Source organism: Prionailurus viverrinus, chromosome B3, assembly GCF_022837055.1.
Source record: "Prionailurus viverrinus isolate Anna chromosome B3, UM_Priviv_1.0, whole genome shotgun sequence".
Taxonomy (NCBI): domain Eukaryota; kingdom Metazoa; phylum Chordata; class Mammalia; order Carnivora; family Felidae; genus Prionailurus; species Prionailurus viverrinus.
The window spans coordinates 24,260,751-24,283,619 of NC_062566.1; the positions used below are offsets into that span (position 1 = coordinate 24,260,751).

General features: G+C 36.0%; 1 protein-coding gene across 1 annotated transcript in view; it reads right to left on the reverse strand.

The window, feature by feature from the left end:
• The window catches only part of NRG4 (neuregulin 4), a 118,408-nt gene extending 95,593 nt beyond the window's left edge, over nucleotides 1–22,815 (reverse strand). The window contains exons 1-2 of the mRNA XM_047863182.1: nucleotides 22,806–22,815; nucleotides 20,230–20,323 (exon numbers count right to left, since the gene is read on the reverse strand). Of these exons, the coding sequence (XP_047719138.1) occupies nucleotides 20,230–20,323; nucleotides 22,806–22,815 (104 nt within the window). The remainder of the gene's footprint in view (nucleotides 1–20,229; nucleotides 20,324–22,805) is intronic.
• Between the last annotated feature and the right edge of the window lie 54 nt (nucleotides 22,816–22,869).

The window sequence follows — 22,869 nt, forward strand, 5'->3', positions numbered from 1 at the left end:
GATCCTGAGAAATTTAACAGAAACCCATGGGGGAGGGGAAGGAAAAAAACCAAGAGGTTAGAGTGGGAGAGAGCCAAAGCATAAGAGCCTCTTAAAAACTGAGAACAAACTGAGGGTTGATGGGGGTGGGGGAAAGGGTAGGTGATGGGCATTGAAGAGGGCATCTTTTGGGATGAGCACTGGGTGTTGTATGGAAACCAATTTGACAATAAATTTCATATATTAAAAAAATTGGCAAAGATGAAGTCAAACTTTCACTTTTCGCAGATGACATGATACTCTACATGGAAAACCCAACAGATCCCACCAAAAGTTTCCTAGAACCGATACATGAATTCAGCAAAGTTGCAGGATACAAAATCAATGTACAGAAATCGGATGCATTTTTATATACCAATAATGAAGCAACAGAAAGAGAAATAAACTGATCCCATTCACAATTGCACCAAGAACCATAAAATACCTAGGAATAAACCTAACCAAAAATGTAAAAGATCTGTATGGTGAAAACTATAGCAACCTTATGAAGGAAATTGAGGAAGACACAAAAAAATGGAAAAACATTCGTGCTCATGGATTGGAAGAATAAATATTGTTAAAATGTCAATACCACGCAAAGCTATCTACACATTCAATGCAATCCCAATCAAATTGTACCAGCATTCTTCTCGAAGTTTGAACAAACAATCCTAAAATGGGTATGGAACCACAAAAGACCCCAAATAGCCAAAGTAATATTGAGGAAGAAAACCAAAGCAGGAGGTATCACAATCCCAGACTTTAGCCTCTACTACAAAGCTATAATCATCAAGACAGCCTGGTATTGACACAAAAACAGACACATAGGCCAATGTAATAGAATAGAGACCTCAGAATTGGACCCACAAATATATGGCCAACTAATCTTTGACAAAGCAGGAAAGAATATCCTATGGAAAAAAGACAGTCTCTTTAACAAATGGTGCTGGGAGAACTGGACAGCAACATGCAGAAGAATGAAACTACACCACTTTCTTACACCATACACAAAAATAAACTCAAAATGGATGAAGGATCTGAATGTGAGACAGGAAACCATCAAAACACTAGAGGAGAAAGCAGAAAAAAATCTCTGTGACCTCAGCTGCAGCAATTTCCTACTTGACACATCTCCAAAGGCAAGGGAATTAAAAGCAAAAATGAACTATTGGGACCTCATGAAGATAAAAGGCTTCTGCACAGCAAAGGAAACAATCAACAAAACTAAAAGGCAACCAACGGAATGGGAAAAGATATTTTAAATGACATATCGGACAAAGGGCTAGTATCCAAAATCTATAAAGAACTCACCAAACTCCACACCCAAAAAACAAATAATCCAGTGAAGAAATGGGCAGAAGACACGAATAGACACTTTTCTGAAGAAGACATCCAGATGGCCAACAGGCACATGAAAAGATGCTTAACGTCGCTCCTCATTAGGGAAATACAAATCAAAACCACACTGAGGTACCACTTCACGCCAGTCAGAGAGGCTAAAATGAACAACTCAGGAAACTACAGATGCTGGAGAGGATGTGGAGAAACAGGAACCCTCTTGCACTGTTGGTGGGAATGCAGACTGGTGCAGCCACTCTGGAAAACTATGGAGGTTCCTGAAAAAAATAAAAATAGACCTACCCTATGACCCAGCAGTAGCACTGCTAGGAATTTACCCAAGAGATACAGGAGTGCTGATGCATAGGTGCACGTGTACCCCAATGTTTATAGCAGCACTTTCAACTATAGCCAAAGTATGGAAAGGGCCTAAATGTCCATCAATTGATGAATGGATAAAGAAGATGTGGTTTATAAATACAATGGAATACTACTTGGCAATGAGAAAGAATGAAATCTGGCCATTTGCAGCAACGTGGATGGAACTGGAGGGTATTATGCTAAGTGAAATAAGTCAGGCAGAGAAAGACAGATACCATATGCTTTCACTCATATGTGGATCCTGAGAAACTTAACAGAAGACCATGGGGGAGGGGAAAGGGAAGAAAAAAGTTACAGAGTGGGAGGGAGGCAAATTCTAAGAGACTCTTAAATACTGAGAACAAAGTGAGGGTTGATGGGGGTGGGGGGTGAGGGGAAAGTGGGTGATGGGCATTGAGGAGGGCACCTGTTGGGATGAGCACTGGCTGTTGTATGGAAACCAATTTGACAAATTATATTTAATAAAAATAAATAAATAAATAAATAATAAAATAAAATAAAAACTCAATTATATGCTGTCAATTAAGAAACCTATTCAGGGCACCTGGGTGGCTCAGTCAGTTGGGCAGCCGACTTTGGCTCAGGTCATGATCTCACATTCCGTGAGTCCGTGAGTTAGAGTCCCATGTTGGGCTCTGTGCTGACAGCTCAGAGACTGAATGAAGTCTGCTTCAAGTTCTGTGTATCCCTTTCTCTCTCTCACCTCTGTCAATCACATTTTGTCTCTCTGTCTCAAAATTAAATTAAAAAAACAATCTTAAAAAGAAACCTATTCAAAATATAAAGACATAAATAGGTTTAAACTAAAAGGATGGAAAATGATTTACCATGCTAAAACTAATGGGAAGAAAGCTGGAATACCTATATTAATGTCAGACAAAGTAGATTTCAGAGCAAATAACATTATTAGGGAAAGAGAGAGTCATTTCATAAGGATCAAGGGGCCAATTCATCAAGAGAACATAACAATCCTAAGTTGTTTTTGCACCTAATAGCAAAGCTTCAAGATACCTGAAATATAAACCACAAGGAGAAATGACAAATAGTCAAATCTACAACTATAGTTTTAAATACCAATAGAATAGATAGAAAATCCATAGGAATACAGGAGATCTGAACCACACTATTAACCAAGTTGATCTAATTGGACATTCCACTCATTAAAATCAGAGTATATGTATTTTTCAAGTACTTTTTAAGTACTTTTCAGAATATATGTATTTCAGAATACATGGAACATTTACCAAGCTAGACCATATTCTGATCCATAAAACAAATCTCAATAAATTTAAAGGAATTCAAATCCTACAAAGTATATAATGTGAATACAATAGCATTAAATTAAAGAATAAAAAGTATTTGAAAAATTCCAAAATCTCTTGAAACTAAACAACACGTTTGAATAATCTAGGAGTCAAAGAAGAAATCACAAGGGAAATTAGAAAGTAATTGGAACTTAATGGAAATGTAAACACAACATGTCTAAAATAATGGGATGTAACTAAAACAGTGCTTTTAGAAAATTTATAGCACTAGATTTTTTTTTTTTAGGAAAGAAAAAGTTCTCAAATCAATGACCTATGTTTTTACCTTAAGAGAACTGAGGGGTGCCTGGGTGTCTCAGTTACTTGAGAGTCCAATCCTTGATTTCGGTTCAGGTCATGATCCCAAGGTCATGGGATTGAGTCCTGCATTGGGGGCTGAGCATAGAGTCTGCTTAAGATTCTCTCTCTCTGTCTCTCTCTCTCTCCTTCTCTCTCCTTCCCTGTGCCCCTCTCCCCAACTTATGAGCTCTTTCTCTCTCTCAAATAAAAAAATTAAAAATTAAAAAAATACAAAAATAAACTTGAATAAAAGGGTAAATTAAACCCAAATTAAACTGAAGAAAGGAAATATAGAAAAACAAAAAACCTAAAAAAGAAAAATCAATGAAATCAAAAGATGGCTCTTGGAGAATATCAATAAAATGTATAAACCTCTAGCCAAACTGATGATAAAAAACAGAAGACCTAAATTACCAATTACAGATATGAGAGGGGACATCACTATAGATCCCACAGACATTAAAAGAAAATGTGAGGCACCTGGGTGGCTCAGGCAGTTAAGCATCTGACTGGATTTCAGTTTGGGTCATGACCTCATTGTCGTGGGATGGAGCCTGGTGGTTGGGCTCTGCACTGGGCATGGAACCTATTTGGGATTCTCTTTCTCCCTCTCCCTCTGCCCCTCCCCTCTCTAAAACAACTGAATAAATAAAATAAAATAAAATAAAATAAAATAAAATAATGTAAAAACATTTTTAAAAAGAATGTGCCAGTTACCAATTTATTGCCTCTCAGCTCCAAACCCACTCTTTGTAATAGTAGAGCTGTACCCTATAAACATTAATACTTTGCAAGCTGGCACAATGTTAGTAAGCCTGTATTTGTCACCTTGAATTTGCTGAAAATCTTATGCAAAATTTATTTGTTCAAGCCGAAAAAGGAAGGGATTTAGTTTCCCTGGATCTGGTGCATTTATTTGGCTACTAAGGTGTGGCAGCCAGCGAGTGACTTACGGGAGACTGAGCGACACACAACCTTCAGTGAGTCACAATGGCATCACAGCAAGCAGCTCCCAGCATGTTTTTCTGGCAATCCAGGGAGTGGTTTCCCCTTGTTGGCTCTAGCCTTAAGGTACCTCAGCAAGCTGCTTCCCCATGAAAACAGCCTCACCCTCTTCAACAAGGTCTAAATCTCAACTTGGATGAAGTGTCCTCTAAGTTTGTTTCTTCTATAGATATCTTCTTAGGCTAGAGGTAGTGACTGCTCTCTTTGTGTGTTATTCCTATATTCTTTGGGTTTCATTATACTCTTCTTAGTAGTTAATCCCCTTTTTACAAATTTAATGATTTTTATATTAAATATTCCCTGTTAAAATTACTGTTTTGGTTCCTATCTTCTGACTGGACCTCACTAAAAACAGAATTGGCACTGGGTGTGATGCCAAGAAACACAATCTCAAAGATAAGATTTTGAGACTGATTTGCTTATGCCCTTAGGCATAATCGCATGAATGAACTCCTTAACAACAAGAAATGGGATGCTATTGATTCATAGTATGCAGTGGCATCACAATTAATTGTGATAAAGTGCCAACTGAAGTAAGTACCTTAGGAGCTCTTGACTGTTATGGTAGTAATATGATCATAAGGACTAGGAATGGGGTAAACTGACTTGATGCACTAGGCACTTACAGAAAGAAAACAACAAGCTCAAATCCTATCTGAGAACTAGAAAGCTCCCATAGCAGCCCTAAATTAATCTATTTCTTGTAGCCACAGAGCTGATTTTGCTGAAAACCTAATGAAAAATATACTATTCAGGCTGTTGAATTACAATACTAGTTGGATTCATAGTCTTGCCAAGCTTCTTATGTGAATATCAGGGCATAGATGAATAAAGAATGAGCCCCTAAAACTTGAAATGGGGGCTTCTGGTAGGCCAGATGAAAACGACAATCTCAAATCCCCAGTCACTCTGAGACTGCCTTACCAGTGGAAGTAGTTGGCCTTCCTATATCTAAAAAAACCCCTAGCTTTCCTTTGCTTAAAGAAATCTATGATAACCTCACCTAGGGCAAATGTCTGGCAAGGGGACACTCTCCTCAACCCCACCAAAATCTCCCCTAATTTCCACTAGACCAAAAACTAGGATCAGCATACTCCAGGAAATAATGTATACTCTGTAACCTAAGAGGAGACATCTTACACAGCAAAATGATTACAAGATTTTGTGTGTGCGTGTGTACACGCACACCCATCTATCCTGAGGAATATGTGCAGGAGTTGACTCAAAGAATGTTGGACCAAACAGGGATAAGTTTATTGATATATGTGCACTTACTAGAGATTACGGGATTTAATGTATTAGAGCCACTTCCCACTGTATGAGCTAAAAGCTTACTTGGTTAGTTGTCTGAAACTTGGATTCAATGGCCTACATTTAATAAAAATGAAATGATGTAGCTTCCATGACATGCTGTAAACAAGGGAACATGAAAGTTTAGGGTTAGAAATGCTGGAGTGGATTTATCATGTGTAATCTGCATGTCCACCTTATAACTATATTTCCCAAGAGGGCCTAGAAGGCACTCTTATCACTAAAGTGTTGGTAAATACATTAGTGAGGGCAGTACCTGTATGCTTGAAAAGCTCTGTTGCTGCTCTCCTGTATAGACCACATAGATCATAGCTGATGCCAACATGGAAGGTGAGATGACCATGTAGTCTGAACTTCCCATCATGAACTGGGTGTTCGATCATGCACAACATCAATTCATTGTCAAATGGAAATAGTATATAAGAGACCAAGTACAGGCAAATCCAGAAATAAGTTACAAGAGCAAGTAGTTCAGACCCTGACCTATGTTGCATTATTCTTCTCAATCTATGCTTACAGCCTTCTGAGAAGTACCTTATGACTAGCTAAGGAAGAAAATATTCAAATCTGGTTTATAAATAGGCCTGCACAATATGTCCACCTGAAAGTGGGCAGCTACAGCATTACACTTCTATTCAGGGGTGACTCATACACAATGATGAAGGAAAATCCTCCCAGTGCACAGAACCTTGATCAGTATATTGCCCGTCCACTTTCTCTGGAGAGATGGTGAGAAGCATGGATCCATAGTTGCTCAAAAGATCTACACAGATGCATGAGCAGTTACTAAAACCTAGGCTGGATTATCAAAGAAGGAAATACCAAGGCTGGAAGATAGGTAACAAGGACAAGTAGATGGATAGATTTTTCAGAGTGGGCACACTGAAGATATTTGTGTCCCATGTGATTGCCTACCAAATGGACTTCACTGCAGAGGGGCTTCTTAATAATCAGATGATGTACTCTTTAATCAAAATGACACACTCTATCATTCACCCTCGTTCCCTAGCTGCGCTAGTGCTTGCTCAATGGGTCCAGTAACAAAGTGGCCATGGTGGCAGAGGTGGAGGATGTGAATAGGCTCTACAATAGGAACTTCCCCTTACCAAAACTAATTTAGCTATTGCTACTATTGTGCCAACTGTGCCATTGCAGAGACCAACAATGAATACCTGATACAGAAGTATTTCCTGGGGGAATGGCCAGCCTCTTGGTGGTAAGTTGATTACACCATACCTTTTCCATCATAGATGAGGGCAAAGATTTGTTCTCACTGGAAAAGACACATATTCTGGATATGGACTTGCCTTACTTTTTCACAATGCTCTGCCAGTACCACCATCCATGGACTCACAGAATGTCTTATCCATCATCCATCATGGTATTACATATAACATTGCTTCTGATTATGGAACTTCATTTCACAACCAAGGAAGTACAGATCTGAGCTCATATCCATGCAATTAACTGGTTTTATACCATATGCCATCAATCATAACCATCTGGCCAATTAGAAGTGAAATGGTACCATTGGGAGAAAAAATTCTAAAAGGATGTAGTATATGCTTTGAATCAGAAATCATTACATGGTGCTGTCTCCCACACAGTCAGATTACATGGGCCTGGGAATCAAGAGGTGGAATTGATAATGGCTTCACTCACTATTACAGCTAATAACCTACTTGGTGAATTTTTTCACCATCTCAACAAATTTTGAGCTTCATGCCTATGGAGTTCATAGATTCTAGTTCCCCTAGTCAGTTGATGCTCTTCAAGCTACTGAACCAAAAATGAAGAGGGGGTTAGTCCACTGAATGATTGATCCCAATTACCGAGAGAAAGTTGGGTTGCTGATATATGTTGTGGGAAAGGAAGACTATACCTGAAATCCAGGGAATTCTCTGGGGTGTCTCCTCTCAGGACTCTCAGCACATCTATTCTCAATAATAGAGGTTAACAGCAAATCACAGCAATGTAAAAAGGCAAAAGTGTTGAGAACTCAGATCCTTCAGGAAAGATGGCTTGGATCACCCAGCAAAAAACCTACTGAAGTTATGACTGAAGCTATGGGAAATATGGGCTGAGTACTGGAAGAAGGAACCATAGATATCACCTATGGTTTTGTAACAAAATAATTACAAAAAGGACCATAACATATATTATTTTCTGCTTATTATGTATATGTAATCATTTTCTTCTTATTATCCATCTTGCCATTACTGGAGGTTAATCTTAGCAATTAGTCTTTATATAACAGTATATTCAGGCACACTATGATTAAATTTGAGGACTAATATTGCCAACTCTGAAAACAATTATTGCTGAGTCTGGATGTCTCTTCCTTAGGAAAACTGTGAGAATTTTTTGGTGTGCAAAAGTTCAAATGTGTGTAGAAAGGGCATACAGAAGCTAAGTAGCCAAAGGGAAGATATGCCAGTTATCAATTTATTGTCTCTCACCTCTAAATCAATGCTTCTCTGTTCTGTATTTATGAAATGGGGGCTTGAATCTATAACATTTCTCCTTTGCACAATGTTAGGCCTTATCAGTGAAGAGCACTGGAAGGACACTGTAAGAAGGGGCTTTTCTTCTTGCTCCTTTGGTGTGATGACCAGTTGGAGGCCTCCCTGTGGTAGACACAGTGACACACACTCTGTGGAAAGTTTCAAAAATACCCAGCAGGTCTTGTTCACACACTAGCAAGCAACCTCCCCATGAGACACATCAGTAGTCCAGTTGGTGACTTTCTGCTTAACAGCCCTGGTCCCAAGAATTTCTCCACCATCCAGTGAGCCACAGCTATACCCTCTCTATGAAGATCTGAATCTCCACACTGATGGAGTGTCCTCTAAGTTTCTTCCTTCCTGGTGCTCTCCTTTAGCTTAGAGGTAGTGGCAACTCTCAGCATCTCCTATTCCTGTATTCTTTGGAGTTCTCTCTACCCCTCTTAATAGTTAATCCCTTTTTATCAAATTAGAGTTTTAGGGGGTTTTATTGTTGTTGTTGTTGTTGTTGTTTTAATGCTTATTTATTTTTGAGAGAGAGAAAGAGACAGCACGTGCAGGTGGGAGAGGGGGAGACAGAAGATTCAAAGCGGGTTCCATGCTGAGAGCAGAGAGCCTGATGCAGGGCTTGATCTCATGAACCATGAGATCAAAACATAAGCCAAAGTCAAACACTTCACCAACTGAGCCACCCGGGTGCCCTATCAAATTAAGGTTTTTATATTAAATTAGGAAATATTAAGAATGGTTTTATACCAATAAATTTAATTACTTAGATGAAATGGAATTATTCCTTGAAAGGCACAAACTACCAAAGATTATTCAAGAAAAAATAGATAACTTGAATAACCCTGAATATACTAAAGGCATTGAACTTATATTTAAAAATCTTCCCACAAATAAAACTCCAGATACAATGACTTCATTTGTGACCTCAACCAAATATTTAAGAAAGAATTATTACAAACCCTTCACAAACTCTTCCAGAAAAACGAAGAGGTGGGAACCCTTTCCAACTCATTGTATGAAGCTAGCATTACCCTATAGAGAGTTTATCAAGCATAATTTCATTTAGATAAGATTCTGGGCACCACAAACCAATCATGACAAAAAATTGGTCACTGTCCACTTGAGAACACAGGAATGGTAGGAATGATGAATGACAAAGGGGCATTAGGAAACTTTTAGAGATGATGGGTATGTTCATTATCTTGATTGTGCATGTGGTTTCTTGGCTGCATACTTTGAGTCAAAAGTCAAACTGTATGCTTTAAATATATGCATATAAAATATACCATAAACATACCATAATGAATTGTAAAAAAAATTCATGTAGCTTAACACTTTAGTCAAATAAAAGAAAATCATATGACCATTTTGATAGGCACAAATAAAGCATTTGATAAAATATGAAACTCATTCATGATAATACTCTCAGCAAAGAAGATAAGGGAACTTACTAAATCTATTAAAAGATATCAATAAAAACCTATAAAATAAAATAAATCTAAATAAAATAAGCCTAAAATAAAATCTATTAAAGGATATCAATAAAAACCTATAGCTGATACCATATTTGATAATGAAATACTGAGCTCTCTTTTCTTAAAATCAGAAACAAGACAAGGATGAGCATTCCCACAACTTCTATTCAAAAGAAATACTATAGATTCCAGCCAATGCAATGCAGCAAAGAAATGAAAGGTAAAGATCGGATAGAAAGAAACAGAACTGACATTTTTGATAACAACAAGATTGTATAGTTTCTTTAGGACTACCTACATACACAACTATCATAACTAATAAATGAATTCAGCAAGATCATTACACATAAAGTCAGTATAAAAATAATTTTATTTCCATATACAAGCAGTTAGCATTAGGAAATTTAATCTTTTAAATGTCATTGAAAATATCATCCTAAAGATGTGGTGTATATACAATGGAATATTACTCAGCGATCAAAAAGAATAAAATCTTGTCATTTGCAACAACGCATGGATGGAACTAGAGTACTTGTTAACTAACTTGGATATAAATTTAAAAAAAGAAAATATCATTCAAAAATATTAAGATATCTATTTTTAAAAACTAGTGAAAGATATGTAAGACCACCACACTAAGACTACTAAATAGACACTAAAGAAACTTAAGAACACATAAATCAGTTAAGGTACACAACATGCTCATAAATTCAAAGTCTTCACTTTATTAGTCAATACTCATACTTGACCTAAAGATTCAATGCCAATCAAAATCCTTGCAGGATTTTCTGGAAGATGACAAAGTTAATCCCTGAATTTATCTTAGCCAAAATGGTAAACCAGAAAGCCTAGTACATGCAGCAGCTCTGAATTATCTCAATCACTAATTAGATTAGGCAATCTATGATCATTAGTGCCTCTAAACATCTGCCAGTTTGTATAAGTCCTCTCTAAAAGAATATAATACGATCAAGAGCCTTAAAATATTTCTACAGTTTTCATACACAATGTCTGACACAATAAAAAAAAAATAACTACCTATAGGAGTACTCAAGAAAATCTGATAAAAACCAAATAAATGTTTTTCACAGAAATGGAAGAACTCGTCCTAAAACTTATATGGTTGGGGTACCTGGGTGGCTCAGTCAGTTGAGCATCCAGCTCTTGATTTCTGCTCAGGTCATGATCTCATGGTTGGTGGGACTGAGCTTGGCATCAGACTCCATGCTCACGGCACAGAGCCTGCTTGGGATTCTCTCTCTCCCTCTCCCTGCCCCTCCCCCACTTGTGCTCGCTCTGTCTCTCAAAAATAAGTAAATAAACTTAAAAAATATTTAGGGGCACCTAGGCGGCTCAGTCAGTTAAACGTCTGATTCTTGATTTTGGCTCAGGTCATAATCTCAGGGCTCATGAGATCGAGCCTTATGTTGGGCTCTGCACTGATAGTGCAAAGCCTGCTTGTGATTCTCTCTCTCTTTGTCCCTGCCCCATTTCCACTCTCTCTCAAAATATATAAATAAACTTTAAAAAAATTAAAAAATAAAAAATTTTTAAAAAGTTTAAAATTCATATGGAATTTCAAGAAATCTTGAACAGACAAAACAATTGTGAAGAATAAGCAAGTTGGAGGACTAACACTTCCCAAGTTCAAAACTTACTACAAAGTGACAGTAATCAAAACAATGTGGTACTGGCATAGGACAAACATACAGACCAATGGAATAGAATAGAGGCCAAAAATAAATCCTCACATATATGGTCAATTCAACAAGGGTACAAAGAGCATTCAATGGGAAAATAAAAAAATGATCTTTACAGCAAATGGTGTTGGGAAAGCTGACATGCCAAAGGATTTACCTTACACTATATACAAAAATTAACTCAAGCACATCACATCCCTAAACGTAAGAGTTAAAACTATAAGAGTTAAAACTATAAAACTTTTAGAAGAAAACACAGAGAAAAAGCTTCATGACAGAATTTGGCAATGATTTCTTTCACATGACAACAAAAGCACAGGCAACAAAAGAAAAAATAGACAAAGTGGACTTAAGATCTGTGCGTGAAATAACATTATGAACAGAGGTAAGAAGGCAAGCCACAGGATGGGAGAGATATCTGTAAATGACCTATCTGATAAGGAATTAATACCTGAAATGTATAGAGAAAACTCAACAGCAAAAAATAAAAACCAACCCGAATGAAGTACAGGCAAAGGACTTAAATAGATATTAGTCCAAAGAAGATATACAGATGGCCAATAACCACATGAAAAAACATTCAACATCACTAATCACTCGAGAAATGCCAATGAAAACCACAATGAGATACCACTTCACATCCATTATCAAAAACCAAACAAACAAACCCAAAAAATAGTAAGTGTTCACAAGGATGTGGACATATTGGAACTCTCTGCATTTCTGGTGGGAATGTAGACTGGTGCAGCCACTGTAACAGTATGGCAGGGCCTCAAAAAGTTAAACATAGAATTACGATATGATCCAGCAATTCCACCTTAGATTATAAAAGTATTGAAAGCAGGTTGTTAAAGAGATATTTGTACATTCATGTTCATAGCAACATTACTCAGAATAGCCAAAAGGTGGAAACAGTTTAGATGTCCCTTGATGGACGAATGGATAAACAAAATATGGTACCTACATCCAATGGAATTTCATTCAGCTTTTAAAAGGAGGGAAATTCAACAATATGCTAAAACATTATGATGAAGACATTATGCTAAGTAAAATAAGCCAAACACACAAGATGCCAATTGTATGATTCCACTTACAAAAGGTACCTAGAATATTCACATTCATAGAAACAGAAAGTAGAACAATGGTTACCAAAGGCAAAAGGAAGGGGAAATAGCTATTGCTTAATGGGTAATGATTTCAATTTGAAACGATAAACATGTTCTGAAGGAGATGGATAGTGGTGACAGTGGTACAATGTGAATGCACTTAATGTCACTTAACACTTAAAAATGATTAAAATGGTAAATTCATATTACATATATTTCATCACAATACTAGAAAAGATAAATAACTCAAAATACTATTAGAATTCATATAGACCTCTAAACTGAGTTATGGTGAATGCTAATCATACTTTCATATATATATTTATACTGGCATTTATATTGCCTCATTTTAAAAAAATGTTTGCTTAAGGTCATTTTCTCTTTTACTTGAAATTTATTAATAACCACATAAAAAGTTTTTAAAAAACCATAATCGCTACATAGAAATTATTTACTGATATTGTAGGGTTAAGATAATATAGTACATTTTACAAGAAAATTTAAAATTTGAGTTTTTTGTAATCACTGGTAGCAATATGTAGGTGTAATTTATTACTTCCTTCACTTATTAACTTATTATTTACTTTGCTAGGCACAATTCCTCATAATTTTGAGGAAGACTGTAAATAATTAAAATATTAATCAGTGAAGGGGCGCCTGGGTGGTTCAGTTGGTTAAGTGTCTGACTTTGGTTCAGGTCATGATCTCACGGTCTGTGGGTTTGAGCCCCGCATAGGGCTCTGTGCTGACAAGCTCAGAGCCTGGAACCTGCTTCAGATTCTGTGTCTCCCTCTCTCTCTACCTCTCCCCAGCTTGTGCTCTCTCTCTCTCTCTCTCTCTCTCTCTCAATAATAAATAAAAATTAAAAAAAAAACTTAAAGAGCCCCAGAATCATTCTGGTTAGGACAAAGATGGCTCACAGAAGAGCAATAAATTAGCTTACTTCAAAGACTAAGGAGTAAAGATGTTTCAGGAAGGAGACTAGCATATGCAGAGCATGGAGTCAGGCCTTAGCATGTTTGGGAACCTACATGTAGTTTTCAGAATGTTTAGAATCAAGATATGTCTGGAGAAGTTATAGAAGAGGATATCAAATAGACTATTATGATAAACAGCCTTGAGTGATAAGCTAAAACATTTGAAGATGTACTTTAGGACATAGGAATCCCTTGAAATAATTTGTGAATCAAAAAGACAAAGTCAGAGGTGCCTGGCTGGCTCAGTCAGAAGAGCGTGTGACTTTTGATCTCGGGGTCGTGAGTTCTAGCCCCACATTGGGTACAGAGATTACTACGTAAATAAATAATAGTTGGGTATAGAGATTACTACGTAAATAAATAATAGTTAAAAAAAAAACCAAATCTACCTTTTAGAACAATCACTACAAAAGCATTGTGAATAAGACTAGGATTAAAAAAAGAAAGCTACTGCAAAACTTCAGAAAGGAAAAGAAAGCTACTGCAAAACTTCAGAAAGGAAATAATACTAAGGCAACAGCAAAGAGAATAGGGTAGTAAGGATAAATTCCATAGATAATCCAGACAGGACTTGGTGACTAATCAAATGTGCTCCAAAACACATACACACATGCACACACACACACACACACATACACTCACACACACACACCCCTGAAACAAAAGTCTCAAAAATAATACTTCCACTCAGTATGCACTATTTACCCTCAAATTTTCTATTTTTTCTCTTCATTAAATAAATGATGCCCACAACTAAATTGATTTCAAGACATGTTAATGAAAATAAGCTAATAAAATGTAGAATGGACAAATAAAATTCAATCACTCCAATAAAGACAGAAAAGAAGTCCAACTAACTATATATGTTTACAGACATACCTAATGGAAAATTGAAAGAAAAAAAGGAAACCATTCAAATGTTCAACAAATGAAAGCTGACATGGCTATATGAATGTCAGATGAAATAGATTCCAAAGCAAAAAGCATTACTAGAGATAAAGAAGGTCATTATATAATGATAAAAGGGATACCTCACCAGAAGACATAACCATCCTGAATTTATATGGACTTAATAATATTGTCTCAAAATATTTTATGCAAAAATTAACAGAAATTGTGAGATGCTGAAGATCCAAAATCATTGTGACAAATTTTGACATACCTCTTCAGGTATTGATAAATCAAGCAGATAAAAAATTAGTTGAGGGCATAACAGATTTCAACAGCACATTATAAATGCTTGATCTTATGTACATATATACAACCTTTCACCCACCAATTAAAGAATCCACATTCTTCTCTACTACACATAGGCCATTTAAAATACTATACATTGGGGCGCCTGGGTGGCGCAGTCGGTTAAGCGTCTGACTTCAGCCAGGTCACGATCTCGCGGTCCGTGAGTTCGAGCCCCGCGTCGGGCTCTGGGCTGATGGCTCAGAGCCTGGAGCCTGTTTCCGATTCTGTGTCTCCCTCTCTCTCTGCCCCTCGCCCGTTCATGCTCTGTCTCTCTCTGTCCCAAAAATAAATAAACGTTGAAAAAAAAAATACTATACATGAACTAGGCTTCAAAGCAGATCTCAACACCAACTGATACCAAGCAGTCCTCAATTTTAAAGTAGCTTAACATAAGAGACTCTTAAAAACTGAGAACAAACTGAGGGTTGATGGGGGGTAGGAGGGAGGGGAGGGTGGGTGATGGGTATTGAGGAGGGCACCTTTGGGATGAGCACTGGGTGTTGTATGGAAACCAATTTGACAATAAACTTCATATATTGAAAAAAAAATAAAGTAGCTTAAAAAAACCAAAGAGCTAAATGGTCAACTAAAGAAATTAGATAAGAAAAACTAGAGTATGCTGGTTTAAATAAAGTACAAAGAAGAAAAAAAATAGAGACAAGAGGACAAAGACCAATGTATGATAAAACTAAATTAAATTTGTAAACTGTACTTGTTTATTGCCACTGCAGTATTTCTAATTATTTTGTTTATTTATTACCTACCCATTCACTTAAGAAAAATATAATGACTACTGATTCTGAGATGAAATTATTTCTATAAATTCACTATCTATAAGTCAACAATTACTTAAATTTTGTTACTATGACCAACACACTCTCCTAGGTGGTGAGGTGGAGTGGGGAATATTTATAGTCCAAAAAAGGAGATGAGTATACAAAGACAAAATATAAAGTAATAAATTTCACATATTTCTCTGTTCAAAGGAGGAAGAGGTTAATTCTGACTTGTGATAGGGTTGAGAGAGGAAAAGGCCTTGAAATATAAGTAGGATTTCAATACGCATAGACAGGAAGAAAGGATGGGAGTACATTTAACATAAATAGTAAATGGTTCTAGTTAGAACACAGACCAAGGAAGAAGAGAAAGCCGTAGAAGTGTTTGGGTGGCAAACTGCAGAAGTAGTAATTAGAATTAGGCCGCAAGGAAATTGGTTAGTGGGGCACCTGGGTGGCTCAGTGGTGGTGAGCATCCAACTCTTGGTTTCCACTCAGGTCACGATCTTGTGGTTCATGGGACCAGCCCCACATCAGGCTTTGTGCTGGCAATATAGAGCCTACTTGGGATTCTCTCTCTCCCTCTCCCCTGCTCCCTCTCTCTTCAAAATAAATAAATAAATTTAAAAAAAGAGGAAAATTGGTTAGAAAATTATTTCTATAGACAATGAGGGGTTAAAAAGGTCTGAACTAGTATAGTGATAGTAAGAACAAAGAGGATTAGACAGATAAGAGACATACAACAAAGGTAGAATTACGTTTTGACAACTTGACATGGGTCAATGATAGAGTCAAAGATTCTCAGTGATAAGACAGTTGGGATGTCATTAACAGAAATAGGGAACACAGGAAGTAGTAGGAGTTGAGATGGAAATGAGTTTATCATCCTCAGACCTATTTTACCTATAGTGCTATATAAGAAAGGATGGCCCTAAAATTAATTATTGGAAAGCAGTTACTTTTAAAACTAACATATGATATAAAATGTCTCTGCCATCCAACTTTATTTAAACCTTAGCCATTATATTCCTTCCTTCTCTCTGTCTCTCTGACTTCACTTCCTTCCAGGGTGTTGAACAACTCCAGGGTACACCATCCATACTGCACAGGGGGTGCTAATCCCACAGAAATCTTCTGCTGTTGTGCAACATGATAACTTTGCTTCCTTCCCTATCCACCATAAAACCAGGGACACAGTTTCAACTATTCTTTACTTACTACTATTAAAGTTCAGATTAGGAAGAAATTAGATGTATTCCTCAACCCAGTGTGAGCAAAGTGGTCCATTCACTTCCATTGGTAACTTTTTGAAAATAAACTTAAAATACATTTGCCCAAAATACAAAAGCAGAGTGACAACCTAAGTGTTATATACTGAATGTTTGTGTACCCCCAAAATTCATATGTTGACATCCTAACCTCGATGTGATGGTATTAAGTGGGGCCTTTGGGAAGTAATTAGAACATGAGGATAGAGCTGTCATAAAGGGGACTAATGCCCTTATAAAAGAGATTCCAGAGAGCTCTCTCTTCCTGCCATGTGTGGCATAATCTTCTTTATTTTTTTTAAGTTTATTTATTTTGAGAGAGAGAGAGTGAGTGGAGGAGGGGCAGAGAGAGAGGGAGAGAGAGAGCATCCCAAGCAGGCTCTGCACTGTCAGCACAGCCTGACATGGGGCTCGAACTCACGAACCATGAGATCATGGCCTGGGCTGAAATCAAGTTAACCAACTGAGCTACCCAGGTGCCCCTAATCTTCTGTATTTTTTGGTGTGCTTGTTTATTACAACTCTTTAAAAACCAAAAAATATTCTTAGTAAAAAGTCCATACAAAAGTAATCTGCTCCCTGCCTCCCAAATATCTGGCCTATAGTCTGTAATTTGCTGGCATCCTACTCTAGAAGATGCTCTTCTTTCTGTCATTGATGGCTGTGTGGTCTACAAAGCTGATCCCTTGCCAGGTCTTCCTGAAAATAAACCTGCTGGTCAAGAGATCTACCCAGATACATCTGCAAGCCAGGAAGCAGGCACTCACCAAAACCCAATCATGCTGACACCCTGATCTCAGATTTCTGGCCTCCAGAATTGTGAGAAATTCCTATTGTTCATAAGCCACCCAGCCTATGTTTTTTTGCTATAGCAGCCTTAGTTAAGACTATGTTTCTTCCCATCCCAGTGAGTCTCCAAATTTCAGTACTCTTAATTCCTTCTCTCAACTTATTCAGTGCAGTATAAACACGGCTTTAGTACAGAGACAGCTTGATAGACCAAGTACTCTGACCACAATGCAATTAAATTAGATATAAATATTAAAGGATAACAAAAAACCCCACTTAGGTTAAAGAAGAAATCATAACGGAAAAAATATTTAACTTAGAAATGAACAAATTATAAAATTTGTAAGATGCAGGTAAAATGTAGTTGGAAATTTTTAACATTAAATACAGTCTTTTAGAAAAGAAGACTAAAGATCAATGAGCTGAAGAACAAAGTTAAGGACTCACATGACCTGATTTCACTTATAAAGTTTCAGTTATCAAGATGGTTTGGTAATCATGAAAGATAGAAACATAGATCAATGGAGTATAATAGTGCCACCATATATGATCAATTGATTTTTGACAAAAATGTAAAGGTAATTCAATGGAGAAAGGACAGCCTTTTTACCCAAGAAGCCATCACTACAATCAAGATACAAAATGTTAGTATCTTCAATGGAGTATTACTTAGCAATCAAAAAGAATGAAATCTTGCCATTTGCAACTACATGGATGGAACTAGAGGGTATTATATCAGAGAAAGACAAATATCATATGACTTCACTCATATGAGGACTTTAAGATACAAAAAAGATGAACATAAGGGAAAGGGGAAGGGAAGCAAAAATAATATAAAAACAGGGAGGGGGACAAAACATAAGAGACTCTTAAATATGGAGAACAAACAGGGTTACTGGAGGGCTTGTGGGAGGGGGGATGGGCTAAATGGGTAAGGGGCATTAAGGAATCTACGCCCGAAATCATTGTTGCACTATATGGTAACTAACTTGGATGTAAATTAAAGAAAAAAAAGTTAGTATCTTTTAATTATTAAATGTATTTGTTTTGATTAGTATTTTAGTTTCATTTAATGAATGCTACATGTCCTATCCCATTAGAAAGAATTCAGAATGAATACACCATAAGATTAGGTGAAACTTGGGAGTTGTACTTTTCAAAGGCCATTTCTTTAATTTAATCCTAGTTGTATGACCTTTAGCAAGTCGCTTAATTTCTCATTTTCCCTTTATTTTTCTATTTCCTTACATCTTCTCTCCCCCTTTCCTCTAATGTTTTTGTGAAATGAAAACATGAAAAATATGGTCAGCAAATGTGGGATAACAGAAATGCTCTGGATCTTGTTATGGTGGTGACAGTTTCATGGGTATAAATATTTGGGTATAAATATTCATGGGTATAAATATTTGGGTATAAATATTCATGGGTATAAAAATTCATCAGTTGTGTACTTTTAAGAATGTAGTTTAGGGGCACCTTGGTGGCTTAGTCAGTTGAGCATCCATCTTCAGCTCAGGTCATGATCTCAGGGTTTGTGAGTTAAGCCCTGCATCAGGCTCTGTGCTGACAGCTCAGAGCCCAGAGCCTGATTCAGATTCTGTGTGTGTGTCTCTCTCTCTCTGCCCCTCTCTCATTTGCACTCTGTCTCTTTTTCTAAAAAATTAACAAACATTAAAAAATATTTTAAAAAAAGAATGTAGTTTATCATTCATAAATTACATTTTGGTAAATAAACTTTAAAAAGAAAAACATACTGGCACCTAGGGGGTACAAAGCAATTGTTGATTTGTTCCTCTATCCTCTTCCTTTTTCATTTTATTAACTTGAGAGGAAAAATACCTACTCACTATTTCCCATATGAAAACCTCTAAAAACGGATTGAGATAATTATGAGATTATTTCTCTGCCTCCTCTCCTCCACACCAAATCCCAATATTTTTCATTTTTCTATTAATTTTACTTCAATAAGACCTTAAATCTAGATTCTATACCTCTCATCTCAGTTAATGAACAAAAACAGAGTAATTCATGCACATGCCACAAAATATCTTGAAGTCCTTAAGTGTCAGCTCCACTAAAGTCTATGGACATCATTGGTAGTATTATGTTGTTAATTCATGTATTAAAAGAGGTTTACTATGCCCCCCTTAAATCCCATTCAACCAAATTCAAAGGAAGCCAGCTAAACAAGTACTATTTTCAAGTCCTTTACTGACCTGGCTATATACTCCCAAAGTGAATCATATTATTTAAAACAATAGTGGCTTAGACTTTTTTTTTTTAACACCATTAGAGAAACTTAATGTTTCATTTTCTTTTTAACATATCAAATGTAAGTTTTGGTACCAACACAGTTATGTATTTATGTATTCTGAACTCAAACACCTCATGTTGGGCTTTCTTATATTAATGAATTCTCTACCTGTTTTATCAGTAATATTAAACATAGACTGTCTTCCCTAAATTGCTAAAATCATAGAGTTCACCAAAATTGATTATTAAAAAAAATCAGACTAATCTTGAAATCACTACAATTTCCAAAGTAAACACTTTGAGCAAGATTGTGATTTGCCACATTGTTTGTTTTTAAAGTATAATTTTGTTTTATATAGAGCATTCCTCACACTTTTTTATCTTACACTTTTTGATCAATATTTATCACTTCTAAAGAAGTTAGTAGCTGATAAAAAATAAAATTGCCTTCCCCCACCCCAGCACATTTTACTTACCTACAAAATGGGCTGGGAATAGTGGGTATCACATAACACATCCCTCCATTCAGGCAAAATGACCTGTGACTGGGACCACAGGGCTCTTTGTGATCTAAACATATACATAAATGAAACTAGAGAAAGGCAAATTAAGTTTTTCTAATAAAACAAGTAAAGGACTAAGTATCTTAGACTGAAGTGGTGATTCTAAAAATTAAATGAAGAATTGCTTCTCAAAATGAAGAACTTAATCTTATTCCTTATTTGATAAGCAGGGACTTCTGTCCCTTTGAGGGAAAAAAATAATATGTCCTAAGGATATGACCATTTATTATAACAGATTTATAGGTTATATTACAGACATAAGGAATCTCTACATTCATTAGATTTTTAAAAGGGGATTAGGATCTTAAAATAAATGGTGGCCTTTCTCATTTAATACTAAGACTCTGCAACAGCTTTTGTTTAGAGTTTCTCTGTTCCAAAGGTATATTTAAATTCTTATCTTTCCTTTTGGTCTCAAATTCATTAAACTATGAAAACTGCTATTGGAAAATGATTTATGTAATTGAAATAAATTCTGATTTCCAAAATTATCTTTAAATATTTCATGTATGACAATTAAACAAAACAAAACAAAACACAGGGATGCCTGGCTGGTTCAGTCAGTAGAGCACGAGATTCTTGATTTTGGGGTTGTGGGTTCAAGCTCCACGTTGGGTATACAGATTACTTAACAATAAAATCTTTAAAATAACAACAACAACAAAAAACCTAAAAAGTAATCTTACAAGGTTTTGATTTGCAAGAGGATTTTAGGTAACAGCTGATAACTGAAAAGACATCTAAAGTTCTAAAGTAAAATTAAAAACCTAAGTCATTGCTTGATATACAGCCAAAACTTTTAGAATATTGAAAAAATAAACTTCCATTTCTTGCATGCTTTCCCTACCCTCTTCTTTCTCCATCCTTACGTCCTTCTTTATCCTTGACCCTTCCTTTATCCTACTTTATCTCTTTGCCTTCCTGGTCTCCCATGGTCCCTTTCCTTCCTTCCATCCTGCACCTCCTTCCCCACACCTATTTTTTTTTTAACTTTTTTCTTTTATTCCAAAACCATTATATAGAAAAATTTAGAAATATCTCTAGAATTCGCTGAGTCATTATATCACTATTTATAATTAGAAGAACAAATTGCTGAACACTTTATCTTTCAGCCTTTAAGAGGGATAAAACTGCACATTACTGCTTCCTAACTGTCTAGAAAATGACCTAGAATCATCTTATGTGAAGAAAATGGCATTACTCAGATTTGGCATTAAAAAAATCAGCTAGCATTTACTTGCCACTGAATATCAACAGTTGTTAAGATATAATTGCTACTGAGCCAGATGTCTCCACCACCAGAATTTAAAATTTTTAAATATTTCTTTTACTTCAGATTTAAGAAGAATTGGTTTCACCATGACATTATAACTATAAAAGTATTAAAATACAAAGAAGAAAACAGAATTACAAAAAAATTACAAGAAAAAAGAAAGTAAGCCAATAAGAACTAATCCTTCTGGATTTTTTCTTTTTTACACAATGGTGTGCTTCTTTACAATGAAACAACTTTTAATAAGATAATGCTTACCATTTTTCAGGAATAATTTGGCTAACAAATAAAATCCCAATTAACATTACATCAGAATCACAGGAATCATCACATAGGGTTTTCTACTGGTATTTTACCTATAAAGAATGCTCATCTAACTTGAAGCATTATCTCTCAATCTATTTTGTTACTTTGATTTCATTTACTCCTTTTTAAAAAATTTATTTATTTAAGGGGCGTCTGGGTGACTTAGTTAAGCAACTGACTTCAGCTCAGGTCATGATCTCACAGTTTGAGTTTGAGCCCTGCATCTGGCTCTGTGCTAACAGCTCAGAGCCTGGAGCCTGCCTTGGACTCTGTGTCTCTTATCTCTCTGCTCCTCCCCCACTCACTCTCTGTCTCTCTGCCAAAAATGAATAAACATTAAAAACAATTTTTTTAATATAAAAAATTATTTATTTAAATTCAAGTTAGTTAACAGTGTAGTATTGGTTTCAGCAGTAGAATTTGGTGATTCATCACTTACATATGACACCCAGTGTTTATCCTAACAAGTGCCCTCCTTAATGCCCATCACCCATTTAGCCCATCCCCCCAACCACCATCCCTCCAGCAACTCTCAGTTTGTTCTCTGTATTTAAGAGTCTCTTATGGTTTGCCTCCCTCTTTGTTTTTATCTAATTTTTCCTTTTCTTCCCCTATGTTCATCTGTTTGCTTCTTAAATTCCACATATGATGATATCACTTACTGTTTTGTAAAGTTGGTATCAGATATAGGGTAAGCTAGAATTTGTCAATTTGTAAAAAGCAACAAAATATGTCTAAAATAAAATATTTTCATGCTATAAAAAGTGATCTTTCAAAACCAAAACATTTCAGATTTCTGGAACAATTTTAGATGGGGAAAAATATAGCTTTGTATTAGCACACTTTTTTTTTGCGGGAGTGTTCAATTGCTATGTGACATACACTGACATATAAATTTACAAGAGGTTACCTGTTGGCATCTTAATTTTTAAATAGTTTCATTCTTGGGCAAAAGTTTAAGATTGAAAAACAGC